This window comes from Metschnikowia bicuspidata (assembly GCF_001664035.1).
Source record: "Metschnikowia bicuspidata var. bicuspidata NRRL YB-4993 chromosome Unknown METBIscaffold_4, whole genome shotgun sequence".
Lineage (NCBI taxonomy): Eukaryota > Fungi > Ascomycota > Pichiomycetes > Serinales > Metschnikowiaceae > Metschnikowia > Metschnikowia bicuspidata.
In genome coordinates, this window is record NW_017387734.1 from 579194 (window position 1) to 598748 (window position 19555).

General features: G+C 47.6%; 5 protein-coding genes and 2 non-coding genes across 7 annotated transcripts in view; 4 read left to right on the forward strand and 3 right to left on the reverse strand.

The window, feature by feature from the left end:
* WSC4 (Wsc4p) overlaps positions 1-1327 on the forward strand; it is a gene marked incomplete at both ends in the record, with an annotated part of 2035 nt that extends 708 nt beyond the window's left edge. The window contains one exon of the mRNA XM_018858937.1: positions 298-1327. Within this exon, the coding sequence (XP_018710897.1) occupies positions 298-1327 (1030 nt within the window). The remainder of the gene's footprint in view (positions 1-297) is intronic.
* Positions 1328-1441: 114 nt separating this feature from the next.
* METBIDRAFT_14312 (PPP1R11/YPI1 family protein) lies at positions 1442-1747 on the reverse strand (the record flags this gene model as incomplete). Its single annotated transcript, XM_018854492.1, has 1 exon — positions 1442-1747. A coding segment is annotated over one exon (306 nt), but the record flags the coding sequence as incomplete, so codon positions are not given.
* A 2200-nt stretch (positions 1748-3947) lies between these two features.
* On the forward strand, positions 3948-4033 carry METBIDRAFT_t158. Its single transcript has one exon. It is a non-coding gene; the product is annotated as a tRNA-Tyr (tRNA).
* A 9-nt stretch (positions 4034-4042) lies between these two features.
* Positions 4043-4115, forward strand: METBIDRAFT_t159. Its single transcript has one exon. It is a non-coding gene; the product is annotated as a tRNA-Thr (tRNA).
* A 765-nt stretch (positions 4116-4880) lies between these two features.
* Positions 4881-6871, forward strand: RIM101 (alkaline-responsive transcriptional regulator). Its single transcript, XM_018854889.1, has 2 exons — positions 4881-5859; positions 6007-6871. Exons 1-2 carry the CDS (start codon positions 5093-5095, stop codon positions 6743-6745), a joined length of 1506 nt encoding a protein of 501 aa, XP_018710899.1. The 5' UTR covers positions 4881-5092; the 3' UTR covers positions 6746-6871.
* A 126-nt stretch (positions 6872-6997) lies between these two features.
* METBIDRAFT_44277 (tRNA-5-taurinomethyluridine 2-sulfurtransferase) lies at positions 6998-8080 on the reverse strand (the record flags this gene model as incomplete). The annotated part of the gene is made up of 1 exon (XM_018857770.1): positions 6998-8080. The coding sequence occupies one exon, from the start codon at positions 8078-8080 to the stop codon at positions 6998-7000; it is 1083 nt and encodes a 360-aa protein (XP_018710900.1).
* A 3941-nt stretch (positions 8081-12021) lies between these two features.
* Positions 12022-13776, reverse strand: METBIDRAFT_78779 (uncharacterized protein; the record flags this gene model as incomplete). Its single annotated transcript, XM_018858938.1, has 1 exon — positions 12022-13776. One exon carries the CDS (start codon positions 13774-13776, stop codon positions 12022-12024), a length of 1755 nt encoding a protein of 584 aa, XP_018710901.1.
* Between the last annotated feature and the right edge of the window lie 5779 nt (positions 13777-19555).

Consider the following 19555-nt stretch of genomic DNA (forward strand, 5'->3'; position numbering starts at 1 on the left):
GCTCCTTCTCTTGGCATACATGGATCTAGCGGCAGCCTTGGCCATCACGCTATGTTCGTCCACCAACCTCGGCTCGGGCCAGACGTCCGACTCATACATGTCCAACGGCTATTGCCGGGACTACTGTGCTGATGCCGGCTACTCGGTTGCAATCACACAGAACTACGACTGCTGGTGCTCCAACACCGTGCCTGCCGATGTCGTGGATGATTCCCAGTGCGACATTGGATGTCCTGGCTATAGTGAGGAAGAGGTCTGCGGAGGTGACGGCGTGTACGGCTATGTTGTGTTTGGCAGTGCGTCCACGGCGACCCGTTCGGACCAAAGCACGTCCTCCTCCAAGCCCGCTACAACCCGATCATCGAGCTCTAGCTCTAGCTCTAGCTCTAGCTCTAGCTCAAGCTCAAGCTCAAGCTCAAGCTCAAGCTCTACATCAACGCCCAGCACCTCGCAGCCGGCCCCACCCACCTCTTCTACATCATCGGAAACATCTGCAACCACGGATTCCGTGGCGCAAGTTGCATCGTCACCTATCGTGTCGGCACTTCCATCGAGTGAGTCCTCCTCCTCGCCTGCATCACCCTCAGCATCACCCTCATCCTCAGCATCAACATCAGCATCATCCCCACCAGTATCATCGGACATTGCCATGGTCACACGAGCGACCACAATCGTGTCGGTGGTCACAATCGATGGCACTTTAACCCAGCTGGTGCTGACTAAGTACGTCACGGCCACGGCCAGCACGTCGGCGTCCGCGTCGCTGCTGTCCGCAGCGGCACTGGGCAACTCATTTTTCGACTCCACAGCCAAAGTCGCCGGCACTTTCACTGCGGTGGGCGTTGTTGCGGCTGCTTTGGTGGCCGCGTTGCTCTATTGCTGCTGCTTCGCAGCCAGAACACACCGCGACGACTACACGGATGAGGAGAAGCAGTACACGTCGGACGATACGTCGGTCACAAACGCGGCACCCGTGGGCACGCCCGGCGGGCCAAGCCCGAAAACGCGCTCGTCATCACATTCGAGCCTGCGACGGAGCAGTATCAGCAAGCCCATCATGTCGATGTTCAATGCCGTTTCTGGGGGCACGGGAGGCATTGCGTCCGCGACACTTGGGCGCAGCCTGTCGCGTAAGAATCTCAGTCCGAAAAACGAGGTCCAGGACACTGGGGGTCCCATCATGGCGCCGATCCTGGAGTTCGACAACGTCTTAGAGCCCCATGCTATGTTTGAGGAGTACAACAATTCGATGATGTCGCTCAACGACGAAAACGACTATTCCCGCCGGATCTGGCACGTGACCAACCCGGAACACTCGGACGGCTGAACAGACCTGGACCCTTCTACATAGAGGTAAAACATTTGCATTTACATTCTCGACTGCAACCCCACGCAGGTCGTGGTTTTAGTGCTATATGGATCCAGGGGGTAATGTGCTTCGGTTCTTATACTGCGGCTGTTTCTCATAAGCGTTCGGTGTGGCGGGCTTGTTCTTTCTCTTCTTTACCTTGTGCTTACCGCAACAATGGGCTTGGTGGTCGATGCCTCCACCGCCGTTCTGGGGACTTTGCTCTTCTTTTTGGTGCTCATTTGCTTCATCATCTGACGAGTCCGACGATTCCGAAGAGCTGCCCAGCGACTCGTCCGAGCTCTCGCCGAACTCCCGTTGAGGATGGAAAATGCAGCAGATCTTCAGTTTTTTCTTGTTCAAGTGCTCGTTGTCCACGACATCAGTGGTCCAGCGGACACCGGGCCTGGCGTCATCGGCCGGGTCACGTGCCCGTGACGCCAGCACCGTGGTTTCTGCAGCTGGCCGAAGATGTAGAACGGCCTGGTTGGATGGGCTAGTTTGGGTCTGCGTGGCGGACTGCGGAGCCTGCATTCTCTGCTGTGTGTGGGTGTTCATGGCACCTATAATTCGCAGATAGATTGTTGTGGAATGAGGGACAAAATTAGCTTTTTCTGGGCTTTTTGGGTGCTTTTCACCGAGCTTGCTGGGTCTCCTGTTATCGAGTCGACGAAGATGTTGGCTTGGTCCTCGTAAGATGTGCGACTGCACAGAAACAGTGCACAGGCAGTCAAGGAATGCGTGACGGAATATGTAGGGCCAGAAGTTTAAAAAAGATAGTTGTTTGGAATGGCCCAGAATGTCTACTTATTTTAACGAGCGTAGTTAAAATGCTTATTTTTTTGCCTAAAAATCATGAAACAGAAGAAAAAAGTGATAATCTCCTAATGTTCTGGTTATTTCGAGCAGCTCGGTGGCCATTTCTTCACTGAACTTATCCCAAGGATTTTTCAGCGATAGATCCAAACTTTTTTTATGGTATATTCATCTGATTTAAGGAGCAAGGCTATGCTTAGAACAGCGTCTAGATACGTACAAGTTGCGGATGTTGCAGATGAGAACAAGCTCACTGAGACAGCCCCAAAAGATATGGACGAATACGTTTCGGGTATTAATAGCTTTAGCGCTAACAGATAGACATTGACTGTACAGTTCATATCAATGATGGATATATTGGAAACACATTTAAGTGCTATCAATTCTTCAAGGGTGTTCCGAGAAAGTTTACACCTGGAGTCTGACTACACAATATCAAAGTGCCAAGAGTCCGTGCATAGATGTATGCGTTCAGGAAAAACAAATACAAAACTCCAAAATTTTTGTGAGTGATGAAATGATGTTCCAGTTTTCCATCCACAAGTTACAGGTCAGTCGAATTCCAAGTCCATCAAGAAATCAGCTCACTCACAAAAAGAGTCTATAAAGCTCAAATGAGGTGAATCCCATATACATGCTCCGCAAAGCATACCTGCCTTCGGGCAATTTAATCATCTACATAATTTTCATAACTTTTCTAGTAGGCTAATTCAGGCGCATAGTTTCATCAAGACCCCGGTGTTGTCTCTCATACTAAAGGGAATTTGGAATGCATGAGGCTCACATGTACCACAGCTACTTTTTGCTAGAAGCTATGAGTTTGAGAAAATGATCCCCACGAGCATATGCGAGATTTTCTAATGATGAGTACACACGTCAGTAGCTTGAAAATAGGGGATACAAGTTAGACCAGATACATTGTCACACTCTGAAAAGACTTAAACAGCAGGAGCTCATATAGAGAAGTAGCTTGTGATTGTTTTCAAAGATGTTTCGCTGGAATGATCTTTTGATTAAATCAGAGTATATATCGGAGGAATCAGAGTATATATCGAAGGAATTGAGGGTTGAGAGATTTTCTTTGAAGAAAAACAATGATTGATAGGACCCCGATGTTTCCAATTGCTCAACTTCAAATCGAATTTCCTGCTCATTCCGTATTTTTCATTGTTAATAATTTTCCCCCAAAGAACCATAGGTATTGGAGGATACTGCTGCCCGCCGCTGAAAAAATTTGAAAGGGGAGCTCAAAACACAGAAACATCTCAGAGCATATATGACAGATTTGTACTGTGTAAATAATTAGAGTCACCCTTTTGCCCAAATCTCAAAATAAAAGTCTGCTACAAACCTGTCAAGAGATTGATCTATTTATGAGAAAGCTACTTGTTTTCTTCAAGATTGATCTCATTGGAGGGTCATAGAAGTCTTTTTAAGGGGGGTCACATTCTATCCGGGAGATTTTGTGGTGCTCGCGCCTTCTCACCTGAGCCAATGTTGCGATATATTATAGTTTTTTCCGTACAGTCTTTCGTTAGTGGTGGGGATTTACATTTCTTCAGTGACACTCCTATATTATGATGTTTTTTTAAAAAGGACATAGGGAGTGGAACAAAAACCTTCAAAGCCCTCTCGAGAGTTCTAATAAAGTATTAGAAGGAGACCTTTTATCATATAAGCAAAATGTCGTAGCAGTTATCTGCCTATCATTGAGGAATAACTTAATGAAGATCTAAAGCAAATGTATATAGCCAAGAGCAGGTCTGAGAGTCCCGAATCATCACTCTCGGTGGCCAAGCTGGCTAAGGCGCGAGACTGTAATAGATAGTTGTAATCTTGAGATCGGGTGTTCGACTCACCCCCGGGAGACGATTCGCAGCCTTTATGGCCAAGTTGGTAAGGCACCTCACTAGTAATGAGGAGATCGTCAGTTCGAATCTGGCTGAAGGCATTTCTTTTTATCTGCTAGACTTAGACTTTTTGACTCGGAAACTATTGCGCACTAGTAAAGCTTGTTATCCCTTGATTGCTATGATTTAGAAATTTCTGGCTGGCCTGTCACTTTTCGACCTGTGAGTGCATGGAAGGCCTTCTAGAAATTCTGCGGAATAGTCTTCGTGTTAACTTTCCATTTCTGAACTTTGGGAAACGGGGCTGTGTCTGTGTTCAAGTTGCCGGGAGACGACAATTCTCAGAGGGCTAACGACTTGAAAATCTTTATAGGAATGTCGCGCTTCGCGAACCATAAACAAAAAGAAATATCCCCGCTGCTCGGCGGTGCACTGCGTCATGCTACAGTTCCTCCGCGGCCCCGACGTGCATGCTGCTGCACTACGAATGGCACTACTCGTCACCACGACCCCACGACACAGCCGGGGCGCATCTTATATTTACTGCATATAGAGCGCGCGCTCAAGATCACAATAGGCCGAGATTCCAGGCATGCAGGTAATGCTTGGCAAATGACTTCTTGGCAAAAAAAAATCGGCAAAAGAATTAGGTAACGTGACAAAATTGGCGTCTGAATAAAGGGGAAGCATATGGCTGCTGCTTCCCGCCCTCGAGTTTCTCCCGCGCTAGGTACTACTATTTTTTGCACCCCATATTTTCGATTCACGTGTTATCGACTGACATTTGCTGATATTCCTGATCTCGCCGTGCACGCTGAGATCCCTGCGCTCCCCGATCCTCAAGTTTATCGTGCAGCGTGTTCTTGTAAGTGTCTGAAACCACACTGAAACCTTTACGAACGTACACCCTTGCTACCGAAGTACACCCAAACTTCTTCGAAAGCACCCAAAACTACCACTGAAATACGCCGGAACTACGTCCGCAGATTAGCCGCCCACATCACCCGTTGGCTCTCGACTATTCCCTTTTTCTCTTCATTTCTCCCTTAAGAGCGTTCCCCATCGGTGAATCCCCAATATGACCACTGCCTACAGCTTACATCCTGTGTCGTATCTCAACGCTACTCAGGAAAACATGGCAGGAAACGTGCTTGAGTTTGACTTGGACCCGGCCTCGGATGCTGTCACCAACTCGCCCGCCACCCAAAACTCAAACTCGCCACACGACTCCTTCTCCTCGCAGCTGTCGGCGAACTCCCCGCTCCGCCACCACGAGCTGATGAAGCAAGACTTCTCGGCGGCCACGTTTGTGCTGCCCTATGGTGGTCACATGGTCCCCGCCAACAACGCCTCATATACTATTTCTGGAAACGCGCCAGGCGGGCCCCGGCAGTGCAAAGAGGAGTCTCTGGATGAAGTTAAGAAGCCCAAGAGAACGTACAACAAGGTGCGTGCTGCCGACATGAAGGGCCCCTTCCGTTGCCACTGGCAGCTGTGCAATGAAATCTTCGACGTGCCGGAAGTCTTGTACGACCACTTGTGCCTCGATCACGTGGGCCGCAAGTCGTCCAACAACTTAAGCTTGACATGCCAATGGGAAGGCTGTGGCATCACCACGGTGAAGCGGGACCACATCACGTCCCACTTGCGCGTGCACGTGCCCTTGAAGCCGCACCACTGTGACTTGTGTACCAAGAGTTTTAAGCGGCCACAGGATTTGAAAAAACACTCGCGCGTGCACGAGGAAGAGTACCAGAAGACGTTGAAGAAGTACCAGAAGCACCAGTCGCAGGACCTGTCTGATGATGGCTCCTCGCACACAATGCTGTCCATGCACAGCTCAACCGACAACAGCCCACTTTACCAAGGCCATGCACAGGGTGGCGAGCTCAGCTACACGCAGGCGGGTTTTGGCCAGCCAGCGGCATATGACTCGCGGAAGAGAGGGCTCGAGCCAGTGCCCGTCGCCCAGCCCAACGCGAATATGGTGTTCAACATTCTTAACGACTTCAACTTCACGGGCTCTCTCAACAGCGCTAAGAAGCAGCGGGTCGATGCCCACTACAATACGGACATGTACAACCGGTTGTCCTCGTATGAGGACACGTGGGGCTCGGGGAACCGGAACGCGGCGTTCTCTGCCCCACCCGCACCCAACCAGATCAACTTTTCCGAGGCGGAGAAGTTCTTCAACAACTTGTCATCGTCCATTGACGCGCAATACGCCAATTTCAACCCCGCACCCCAACCTGTTTACCAAGCCCAGGCGCAGCCCATGTATCCATCTGTTCCGCAGTTGCTGAACAGGATGCATATGCCGAATGGCTTCAGTGCCGACGGCTATGCTCCGGCGCCTTCGGCTGGCTTCCCACAGGTGCACCGCCAGTTGGGCCAGGTGCCTCAGTACGGCCAGAACTACTCGGTGTATCCTGAGTTTGGCGGGGTCAGCAACTCACAAAAGACAGGACAGTCCCTCGAGAGCGAGCAAGCCAAGGTGCCAAAAGACTCTTCAAGCACCGAGTTGCTGGACGACGCTGCTGCGGGGTTGCTCAGCAAGCTCTCTCTTGGCGAGAAGTTTGATGCCGACACGGTGAAGAAGCACCGAGACATGATTAAGATGGTGTGCGAGTTCTTGGCTGCGCGCAACCAACAGGCCGGGGGTCTGGAACCTCGTGCCAAGGAGCAGGAGGCGAAGCCGCAGGCCATGTACCCAGAGATCACTGCCTTCTAAGCGGTGCCCGCGCTCTAGCTGCGCCCGCGTTCAATTCTTCTTCTTGGGTTTGGGTATGTGCCTCTCTCTGATTCCAACTTCTGTTCTACTTCGATGCCTGGCCCGCAGGTGTATGTTTTTCTTTTGTAGCTATATACATGTTTGTTCTCTTTGCACACACCCACACCCCACTTCACGAAGCAGCTGGCCCGATCTCGGAACGCATGGTCCGCACGGTCTTCTCCGTGACACTGCCCGTGGACCGCTGGGCCCTCACGCGATGGTGTCGGTGATGCGTCCACTCGCAACGACCTTCTGCCCGGCGTAAAGCACGACGTTCTGGCCCGGCGCCATGGCCCTCTGGCCGCGATGCAAAACAATAGTGGCAGTGCCGCCCAGGCCTTCCTCCAACGCCTGCACGGCCACCGGCTCATGGAGCGACTGATACCGCATGCAAAGCGTGTCCATCGGAAGCGTGGCTGGCCGCAGCCCAAACCACTCGAAGTCACAAACCCGCACGCCCTGCTTGTACAAGGCCGGGTGGTCCCTGCCCTTCACAATGACAAGCTCGTTGGAGTGCACGCGCTTCTCGCTGACAAACCACACGCCCTTATAAGCAGGGTCGCCCTGCGGCATGGAGATGCCCAGCTTCTGGCCAATGGTCGCGTGCCAGAGGCCCTGGTGGCGGCCCCACACGCGGCCGTCCTCCGTGACGATGTTGCCCGGGTTGGGCGCGATGTACTCGTTCAAGAAATCGCGGAACTTGGTGTGCCCCGGCTCGACGAAGCAGAGCCCCACGGAGTCCGGCTTGGCCGCGGTGTGCAAGTGGAACCGGTCCCTCGCGAGCCGCCGCACGTCGCTCTTGCGGTAGTGGCCCAAGGGCATGAGCACGTGCGCCAACACCGCCTGCGGCACGCTGGCCAAGTAGTACAGCTGGTCCTTGGTGGGCTCGGACGCCTGCGCAAGGCTGCACACGCCCGACGCCTCCGGCACCACGCGCGCATAGTGGCCCGTGGCCAACCAGCGCTTGGCGCCGGCGCGTGGCTCGCCGAGCCCGAGGTGGGCGGCCATGCGCCCAAACTTGATGTGCCGGTTGCACCCGAGGTCCGGGTTGGGCGTGAGGCCCTGCTGGTACATGTCGACCATGGGCGAAAACACGTCGTTCCAGTAGTCCTTCTCGAAGTTGACGCGCTCGCAGGGCACGCCGAGCTGCGCACACACGCGCTTGACGTCCACCCAGTCGGCCTCGGTGCACTTGGCGGTCTGCGACCAGTTGGCCATGTAGATGCCGCGCACGTTGGCGTACTGGGACGCGTACAACGCCGCGGTGACGGACGAGTCCACGCCGCCGCTCATGGCCACGACGATCTCGTCCTCGGGGCCGGGCTGGGCCTGTGGAAAGCCGGGAGCAACCGGCTGTGGCGGAGCAGGTTTGACGGACGAGCGCGCCGATGAGGCGGAACGGGCGGCGTCGTCCGTAGAACCGGCGACGGGATCTCTGCCAGAACCGGGATCTCTGCCAGAACCAGAGGCAGAATCTCTGGGAAAACCAGTGGCGTCTCTGGAAAAATTAGTGGTGTCTCCGAGAATACCAGTGGCGTCTCGTGCATGCGACGCCCTGGGAAAAGTTGTCTGGTGGAGCCAGCGTGCCTGTGCCCAAAATGCCAGGAAAAGCCGTGCCTGCTTGGGCCTTAGTATTTTAAGCATCGGCCCGGCAAATGTGCAGTTTGGAGAAGGCGCCGGCAGGCCGGCGATGGCTGGTGATGCCCATCATGTCAGCTCGCGAGATGCGGTCACGTGCCGCGAGCGGCCCGACGGTCTTGGTGCCATGAGTGGCGGGACAGGGCGGTCCATCCAGTGTTCTCTCTATAGACTTCTCCATGTTTAAAAATTGGCCTTCTTTGGGGCGCTGCATTTATTTGTGGATGGAGGGGTGCTGTGGCCAGTGCACCTGCTGAGATGGAACGCGGCCGCAGCGGCGGTGCCATATCATAATGGACCATGCATAGCATGTTCATCATGAAGTGTTCTTTTCTTTTTTTTTTTTTTTTTTTTTTGGTCCTATTTGAGCTTGGGTCAGCTCAGAATCGTATTCTTTTGGACTTTGTTCATGCCGGTCGGGGTGTTGTCGAAACCGTCACCTTCAATTCAGCAATTCCCTGATCCTGGCAGATTCATATGAGACGAGCTTCTATTGAGGTCCTGCTTCTGGAATTCCCGGGAGGACTCAAACGCTTGTTTCCGAAAACAAGGGCCTGCATTGCTGTGGACTTCGGAGTTCCGGAACTGAAACGCCGAAGAGGCGAAGTCCAGGACTTTGTTCTGTCAATGGTACAGGGTGCATTTTCAAAGGCCTGCACGTCCCCATCACTGTTTGGGAGCTTTCCCGTATCCCCAGCTGGGCTGTTACACCACAAGTCCTCAAAACTCCGAATTTTTTCGCATCACACGTGCTTGCCTCGTCCAAGTATTGTAAGTGAGCATTGGTCATGTAGTATCTGGAAGAGAAATTTACCGTAGCCACCCCGCCATATCTATGCTCGTCGGAATTCATTTCCTCTGAAAACAAGCGCTACTGATGCAAACCGTAACTCATAAACTCAGGGCCGTCAACACCCAGTTCGTCAAATTAATTGTACAGTGGTCGCCGTGATAGTTCGAGCAAGTCGGGGCCCAATGACCAGCCATGGTGCTGTACAGCACAAGTCATGGTTTCCGTCATCAGCAGCAGACAAGCCCAATCAGTCTACATATTCAACCAGCACTCTCAATAGATCGGGGAAAGGAGGCCAACCATGGGCCAAGATGGAACTTCTAGTTCAAGAAACTTCGCCAAACATAAGAACAACATTTTAAGGCAAAGAATGCACAGAAAGCATGACAAAAGGCTATGTTTGAATTCAGATGACGTTTGATCTGTGAAGCCGCTGAATATTTAAGTACTCAACAGCAGATGATACAGGAGCGCATATAGGCAAGTATGCGCTTACAGAAATTTCAGTGTCAAGCTGACACCAGGGACCTTACAGCTATTTCCCTACTATATCTCTACTATATCTCTATTATCTCTTATATAGTTAGTTGGAAGAATTGATCAGAGGAAGTTAGAAGAAAAGTATTCAGAGGAAATACCAGAGGAATAAGAGGAGTAAAACACAGAGAAGCATCAGAGGGAAGAATCAGGGAATGATCAGAAGCCAGATTTAAGAGTACTAATTAGAGGCGCAGCGGGAGAATTTTAAAAAAAACGAGAGAATCGAGAGATGTGATAAATTGAAACAATAGGCCGAGTTAACAAGCCGAGGAAGAACCGAGAGGTTTGATCAGAAGCATCACAGATCGTCATACCAGAAACATTACCAGAAGCATTACTAGAATCATTACCAGAAGTCATATTAGAAGCACTAAAGATCATCACCAAAAGTACCACCAAAAGCATTACCAGAAGCATTACCAGAAGTCATATCAGAAGCATTACGGGAAGTCATACCATAAGCAATACCATAGTCATACCATAAGCAAAACCGTAGTCATACCAGAAGCCACGCCAGAAGTAATACCAGAAGCCACGCCAGAAGCACTAAAGATCATCTCCAGAAGTATCACCGAAAGCAGCAAACCAACAAACCATAAGTCGAAGAAAAAAAAGAAAAAGACTAAACTAAAAACGCCCGTCTCAATTAATATTTTGTCTCCGTTGTCATCATTCCATCACAAATCAGAATGCTTTATAAACACTTTTAAACTACTTCATGATGCCGGCGCTGTCTTACAACAATTCAATGAATAATAACGACTTGCATATGACTTTGAAATGAAATTTAATAAACAAGCAGAATTCATACCATGTTGAACTATACTCGATAGTCGAATGTATATATATGAGTCTCTATCACATCTCAACTATATATCTTTTGTCCTTATTATATCATATATCTGCCTTCCTTATTATGTGATAATAAGAATCCTTACATTCGAATTATAATCACTTCCAAACTACTTCATTATTCCTGCACTGTTTTTATAATACTTCAATGGATGTACATATACGTAATGAACAAGGCAGGATTCATGTCATATTGAACTATACTCGATAGTCGAACATGTATTTAAAAATCTCTATTATTTATCTATGCTCTATCTGATATCTTCATATTATAACTCTTAGCCCTTAAATTCAAATATTCCTTTAAACCACTCTGTTAACCTCGCACTGTTCTTATAATACTTCAATGGATGCATATATAAGTTTGAATTGAAATCTAATGAACAAGCAGAGCTCATACCATATTGAGCTATACCCGGATTTCAGCAATTCAATAGATGACAGCGACTTCCATATGAGTTTATATTAGAATATAGTGAAAGAAGCAGAATTCATATTATATTGAACTATTTTCGGTAGTCGGATAAACTTATATATATATATATATATATATCTATTATGTATGTATTATATATCTGCCGTTCTTATGATATTATAATTCAGAACGCTCATACTCAAATTAAAAACAGTTTCAAATACTTCATTGTGCCAGTGCCGCTCTAATAATAATGCATTTGATGAGAGCAATTACACATAAGCTTGGATTTAAATCTAATGAACAAACAAAATTCATACCACATATTGAACTTTATTTCATAGTCGAAGAACTAGATTGAACTGATTTATTAAAACGTCACACGAAAGCGTTTAACATCATAAATAAACATATTCTCATAATATTTGGTATTGGGTGTTTGAGAATACTGTTCTCGGGCAGGAAGTGATGGGGCGGTATGAGCTGGGGAGTCTTTTTTTTTTTGGTGGGCGGCTGTTGGTGCTGAACAGGCATATTCTATTTCTTAGGTGATGCTGGTGGGGCTATGGGAATGTTCCTTCATGACTCGGCTATTTCTTTGGCTATGAATGTCGGTTGAAGATTGTTGGGCGGTGAACTGGTGAGCTGCTAGTATCGTTTTTCATCGATACCTGTGGATATCTCCCTTACTTCACATTCTCCGAAAGACCATCCATGTCAAATTCCAAATATATCTTTTCGAATCATTATCTCGGTCTGTGTGTCAAAGCATCATTGCGTCAAAGGTATCTGCGCTCATGACGAGCACGGCAAACATACAAAGATGCCCTGCCTCGCATTTCGTTGAATTTTGTAGTGGGCTAGGCGTCGTCGAGGCTCGTGGGGCCACTGTTCGACCTGTCCAAATACACGCATACGCTGCCGGCCTGACCGTATGTCCTTTACGGGTTGAAAACCATAATATTAATGTACACAGGAAAACGTTGTTTTTCAGAATCAGGCCGACCAGAACTGGTACGCCTTGGGCGCGGTCAAGCTTACCGGCAAGGTCTCTTCCTTCGACTCCTCGCTTGTCTGCAAGACGGTGGTCTCGCCCACGTCGGTGTGGGTTTTGTTTAAGTTGGCGTTGATCTCGCTCATGCTGACAGGCGTCAACAAGTCGTCGAGCAAGGGCACCAACTCGGGATTTGTGTTCTTTTGCTTGAACTGGCTCAACTTCTCGAAGTTCAACCAGCGCTCCACGAGCACCTGCTTGCGCTGCGAGTTCAAGAGGGTTTCGGTCTGCGCCAAGTCCTTTTCTAGCTGGTCAATGTGCTTCATCTTGGCCTCGAACTTCTCCAAGGTCAATCCGATGACCTGGTTCACCAAGTTGGTCTGATCGAGAATGCTCTCCTGCAAGTTTTTCTGCCCGTTGGCGGCAACCGCCTCCTGGCCCTTGGGCGACTCGATCAACTTGGCCACCACCTGCTGGATGATCGTGTCCTTGTCGAAACCCTCGTCAAGCCCGTCCTTCTCCTCGCCGCGCACCAACTTCTGCAAGTACCTGTCCTCGATGGGCAAGTGCAAGAACTTGACCAAACACTCCTCCCTGGTCTTGGACGCCACGTGCTCGCTGATCTTGTCCCACTGCCCGTTGCTGTTGACAAAGAGCGACTGCGGGTTGTTCTCGATGCTGCCGAACATCTCGATGCCCTCCAAGAGCAACAAGAGCTCCTGGCGCGACCACTCGCACTGCTTCGCGGCGCCCTCCAACTTGACAAAGTCGGACGAGGAGAAGTTCAGCGGGAAGAGGCCCTGCTCGTAGCACTCCTTGCTGATGACCAGGGGCCCGATGCTGCCGCCCACCAGCGCCTTGCTCTTCAAGTTGTGGTAGCGCACGTCCGAGACGTCGTTGGCGGTCTCGTTGCAGAGGTACGTGACCGAGGCCGGGGTCTTCGCGGCCGAGGCCTCGTCAAAGATGTTTCGCGTGATGTCGATGTTCAATGGGATGGTGGCGGTGTCCTCGGGCTCGCTCTTGGGCGCGGGCGCCGCGGCCGCCGGCGCCAGCACGGCCGCCTCGGGCGCTGTTTTCACGGCCACCTCCTCGGGCACAAAAGGCGTCAAGCCCTTGGGCGTGTCCAAGGTGATCTGGAAGTGGCCCGTGTACTGCGGGCCCACGAGCGAGGGCTTGGTGCGCGGGTCGATCTGGTAGTTGATCAAGCCCCACTTCTCAAGGAAGCGGTGCACGCGGATCACGGACGCCACGTCGCCAGCCAAGTTGCGCCGCACCGCGGTCACGGTCAAGTACTCCACCGGGTTGATGCGGTACGTGTTGATGATGAAGTCGCGCATGTTGCGGTACGTCTCCGCGGTTTTGTACACGGACGCCGGCACCGGCACTTCGTCCGCTGGCGCCGCCGTCTCCGGGAAAAAGTCCGGGAACAGCTTGCGCTCAATGGCGTGGATCTCGTTCATGTCGAACCACTGCGCAAACGACGGCACCACCACGTGGCGCGACTGCTCGATCAAATACGTGCGGGCTTTTTCCTGGAACTCGGCACGTGCCTTCTCCAAGTCCACGTGCTCGGGCTCGTCCTTGGCGGGCTCGGAGGGCAAATCCGACGCCGTTTCCGACGGCGGCTGTTGCTGGTCGCTGAGCGGCTCGTTTTTGGCCGCGATTTCGGCAGGGAGCTCGCGCTCGTCCACGTGCATGGGCAGGGGCCCGTTCTGCGGTGCGCCGGGGTTGCTTCCGGGGTCTGCGGGCGTCGACATGGCGGTATGAGGGGTGATTGTGCGTGGGTTTGAAGAGGGCTGGGCGGCTAGGGCTGGGATCTGGAGTGTTGTTGAGGGTTGTTTTTTCGCCGCGCGCGCGGATGCAGGAGTGGGCGCGGCACTACCGCGCGCGCGGTGCAGAGTGGTGGGAGACCATGCGCGTCGGTGCCTGGAGAATTCGGTGGGTTTTGGAGATTTTGTGGGTTTGGGGATTTTGTGGGTTTTGGGATTGGGTGGCTTTTTAGAGGCTTGATCTAGAATTTTTTTCATTTAACGATCGGTGCTGAAATGTGGTGCGGAAGCTAGGTATGGTGCTGGCTGTGTGTTGAAATTAGGGCTGAGCTGATGGTGCGGATGGAGGGTGTGTTTAGTGATGATGGTTTTAGGGTTGGCGATTGAACTTATTTGATTTGATGATCGACTTGGCTATTAGTCTGGTTATTGGTCTGAAGATTGGTTCGATTATTGGTCCTGAGTATTAGTGGTTATTGGTCCTGAGCACAAGTAGATGGTCAATTTAAGAGTTTGTTTGGTAAGTTCGGTACGGCTGAATATCGTCTGGAAGTTGAAAATTCAAAGGACTGGCTCCAAGAACTTATTCTGAAAATTGGCGGGGAATCTGGGTGTTGCGTACTGGTGCTGAATATTGATGTTTTAAATTGGAACCGAGCTGTTTTTCAGAATTGGTCCAGTTATTGGTGTTGGGTACTGGTGCTGATGACTGTACTCACTATTGTAGCTGATCATCGACTCAGATTATTGGTATCAATAGCTGGTTCTGATCATTGGATCTGTATGTAAATCGGAACTGATTATTGGATCTGATATTGGATCTGACGGATGACTCTAGAGAATAACGTTAATTGTTGATTGAGACATTTGATCTTTAAAATTTCCAGTAGTCTGTTGCTGAGTGCTTACTTATACAAGATTTGAAAAAGATGATTCGAAACACTGATTTCGTGTTGTGGTACAGATATCTCGTGTTGAGTGCTGGTACTGATTTGGACCGAATTGTGTATCCTTGATAATTCCCCTGTTCTGGTATTGGGTCTGGATGGTTTTAAGTATTTTGCCATACACCAACACCCCTTCCAGGCTTTAAAGTCTTGATGTGCAATCCATATATTCAGTCACGAATGTAATTTCGTACCGTGGGCAATGAAGAATATACCCAAAGGAAATGCTGCGGGGAAAATAGCCCCCTTCACTATTAGTAGTAATTTGAAAATCTTGCCGTGATATACGAATATTACTTTTGTTATTACCTTCTTCACCTTTCTGTGCTTTGGCGGGATTCATACTTATTCAAGTTGCCCCGCGGAAAAAAGCCGCATCTCTACATAATTTCCAATTCAGCAAAATCACCTTTGGTTTTCACTTCTGAAGTTGAAAAAGAAAAAAAAAAAACACAATTATTCATGCATAGTTGAAAGTGTTTGGTCTTGTGTTAACAGGATATCGTATGCCAGCTATCTGAACTCGAGCCCCTTCCTTTTGTTCGATTAGCGATACAGAGTTTTGCCAGGTACATATATTCAGTCAAGATCCATTAGCAGCCAGTAACAAGAACACATCAACCTGTGCGGACAAAAGGTCATCGAATTTTGATATACCGAATGAAATCTATGAGCGAGCAAAGAGTGAAAAAGTTAGCAGAATGTTGACTGGAGATAAAAAAGGCTTTCAGTCTTTAAAGAATTAAGACTTTGAATACTATGATTTCTGGTTGCGGATCAGACCCATAAATCTTGCTTGTAAGAATAGCATTGATGCCTTTGAACCAAAACCAAAATAGAATGACGTTCTATATAAGCCCTTATTTGGATCTCCCTTGAAAATGGAATATAACTTCATTATTTTCTAATGTTATTTGGGGATACGGAAACCACTTACTTACAGTCACGAAGATTTTCGAGAACACGCCTCAGAAAAATTGGAATTGTTTTGAAAAGAGCCCTTTATTTCTCTTCGAGCTAGATATTCAGATGATTTGTTTAGTATCTTACTACATTTATCCACCCGATCTCAAAAATATTGTCTTCAAGTTACTAATTTACTTTTTCTATGAATAAAGACACCAAATCCAGCCTATTAAAAAATTCATTGTTTCTCTATGGAAAATCAATTCTTCATAACACACAAAATCAGCATGTTCTTTTTAGTAAGGTTTATACCGAGATACATCAGTGTAATCACTTCTCGTCAAAGGGTGACCAAGAATTAATAGATAGTTCCAGACAAGAAACGTCCATGAACATAACGGATACCTTATCATCACCATCTCAATGAAAACGACAATCCATACGAACTATCTTGCAATCATGAACAAAAGAATATATGAACCTCTAGACATGAAAATATTCTGATATAGAGAGTCCCCGTAGCACGCACGAAAAAAACAAAACGACTTCATAAAAGTTGTTGCTGAAAAAAGCAGCTTTCATGCCACTAGCACCATGAGTTTGATATTTGATTGTTTGTGCTGTGGACAGTGGTGGTCATGAAGGGTAGAGTAGCCTTTCCCAATGGGTGGTGTATCTGCCTAATCATATATTCAATACTCCTGTCCTTCAACGGCTTCAGATAAAATATGTTTCATTTAAATTTCAGAGGCATGGGAGAACTGGGGGATTATAGAAGACTCCATAAGTCATATGATGATACACCATCGAGGCAAATTGGAGGCAAATTCGAGAAACGATAAAAGACGTTTCCCAGAACATAGAATGCCACTATCCTTATGCAACCTGGTTAAGTAGCAGAAGCCAAAGTGATTTAGGCATATTCAGAGATAGTAGTGGCCACATATTAAGGTTGAAGCCTTCGAGAAATAGAGTGGAATTTGTATTTTCAAAAGGAGTTTTGGGTTTGAGACAAGTACGTAAATCATTTATGTACAATTGACTTACCATAGCTTGGAGTGCATTTGTTTGAAAAGTATCATACTACAAACTCTTCGGCTGCTTGAGTTAAGAATATTTGAAAGGTATTATTCATGAATTTGAAGGCGGTGACTATTTGTAGTACTATAAAACTGATCAAAGTCTTTTGCGAAACCTCCAGCATCCTTGTATACTCAAAACATTTGCATGAAAACTGAAATCGGGTGGAATGAATGATCTCGCTAGCAATATTCTTTCCAAAACTTTTATAAAGGGTTCGGGAGCTACACTCAAAATCTGATATGCTTTCTTGAAGTTCTCTGCTGAATATTCCAGGTAGTCATGTGCAAATGGTGGTTTTCAAATTACTTATTTATGAGCTTGAGATTGCTTGTTTCTAATTTCTTTAGGACAACGATCTTGAAACAACTCACCCACTAGTTCTGGGGCAGAATTCCGCATACATTGGTCCTTATGATAATGTTACACGAATTCGTGACGATTCACCCCGATGGTGATATGTCAAATAATAAATAGCGGCTTTCCCCCATCAACCAGTTCTTATTGGGCTCTTTGGGTTTTGTGCTGGGAATTCAGGAGCAATGTTGGGGCTTACACGATGAAAAGTATCAAGAACAGACTTTGGGTCGGATACTTGATGTGGAACTCTATCGAGTATAGCTCTTGGTGAATTGAAAACTACAGAGACAATTTCAAGACGCCGGAAAGAGGTGTTTTATTTTTTCTGTGTATTTGCCTGATAATTTTGATATAAAATCATAAAGGTTTCATTTTGGAGTACGTCATTTGTTCCTCAATACTTGCAAAAGGTAGTCCAAATCAGCTGGCTTTATATTTGTTTTGCGACATCCTGTGACTTTTTTGGACAACCCGCCAGGAATTTGAAGAAGAATTCTACCCGGCGCATGTCTTCAGGGACACTCCACAATTTTTTTAGAACAAGCTCAACCACGATTTCTGTGTCATAACTGATTCATAAGGTCCAAAGAAACAAGAAAGCAGAAATCTGGCAGACACCAAAAATTCAACAGTCAGTGGCTCATGGAACGAAGTGAAGCACAAAGGGCGGATTGGAAGCTTTATCACGAAATACCTTGCGGCATTGCGTGAAAATGAGGTTTGGTTGAAGGCTCCTCACAGCCAGATAAATGAAGTAAAGGCCTATGAATTCCCACATATTCGTTTATTGGCTACGGGTGTCTTTGTTCAAAAACTTAACTGTGATTCAAGTAATTGACCAGTTTGAAATCTACCGGGTACCAGTGCCCGTTACAGGTCTTCTTTCGTGAAACAATCGCTTACACTCAGAGTCAAAGTGACCAAACAATTGTATACGGAAATATTTTGCTTCGAAATTAAAAAGCCTTCGGGGAATTCTTTGGAATCACTGGAACTAAGAAGCGCTCAATTTTGCCAGCAAAGAGCATACAGAAGCCATGCTTCACCACGACTCGTCTTTTGACATGCATTCATCCACCTTTGAAAGTTTGGACATGCCTGAGGCTCTCTCAAACAACGGTCGTATGTTTTGTTCGTTTCCAGACCAGATTGCGAGAAGCTCCTAGTTTATTATTAGAATTATTAGGCAGAAGTATGGTACTAGATTGATTTTTCCACGATGTCGAATGTGCTGGAAAAAGTATGTAGACACGTCTATTTTTTAAAGCTGACAATAGGATGTAAGAGCATATCAAAATGATCATGAGATTCTCAAGCTAGCGGGCCAGGCACCTGGCCTGTTCCAGAAAGCACACTCTACTATAGATTGTTATCTAGTATCAAAGTCTATAGGTATTTATGGTATCAAAGTCATAGGAATTTGTAGTGTCAAGGACCATGGTTCAAGTAGACTTATAGTACACTCATGCATGTCTGTATTGCTCTCCAATTTCACCACCATAGACAATGGAAACACTTCTGGATCATAAAAGGGCATGTTTTTGATTTTTCAACAATCATGTGTCGTTATTGGTATGTAACGTAATGACGTGGCACCATGAATATGGCCACGTACCATACGGAGTCCAATACAATATCCTTCCACCGCACAATGTCACATTTTATGTGACGCTTACTCGGATGCCCATAGATCAAAATGAGACCGAAAAGACCAAAATGAGACAGCCCGCACTGCTAGTTATGCAACGCCATTTAATGTGACATGCCGCCTGAAAGATTGCACCGCCAAGCTTCCGTGACACTGGCCCGGTTAGGCGGCAGGACCTCGACAACTTGCACACTGAAGAAGTAGCAACTGCCCGTAGCCTCTGGCTCTTGTAAGTGGATCAATTGAATTCATGATAGCTTTTGGAAGTGATAGTATAATTAGCTAATGATGAAGATGTCACATTTTGGTGTTGGGTCGATCTTTTCATGATTTTACTACGCTGAAGGGCTCCTACTAAGGTTGGCTTTATATCCAAAGTTCTTTCCATGGTATCTGTTCTCTTTTAGATATAATAATGATTCTCATACATGTTTCTATTGATTCTTTTCTTGAAACCATCTCTGATACTGTTTGTATTTGTAAATTACCAAATCCAATGATGTCCTTTTCAATTCACATGAGTTTTATATGTGTACATAGAATCACCTATTGTTCCAGACAATGAATCCAAAAAGATCTATTTGGTTTTGACTAGCGAATCTTCGCATTATCGAGTCGACACTGCTGATTTGTGCCACCATGAGTATATAGCAAGACGCCGCCTGCTAATAATATAGAAAGACGTTGCCTGCTAATGATATAAAAAGATGTCGCCTGCTAATAATATAGAAGGACGTCGCCTGCTAATGATATAGAAAGACGTTGCCTGCTGATGATATAGAAAGATGTCGCCTTCTAATAATACAGAAAGATGTCGCCTTCTAAT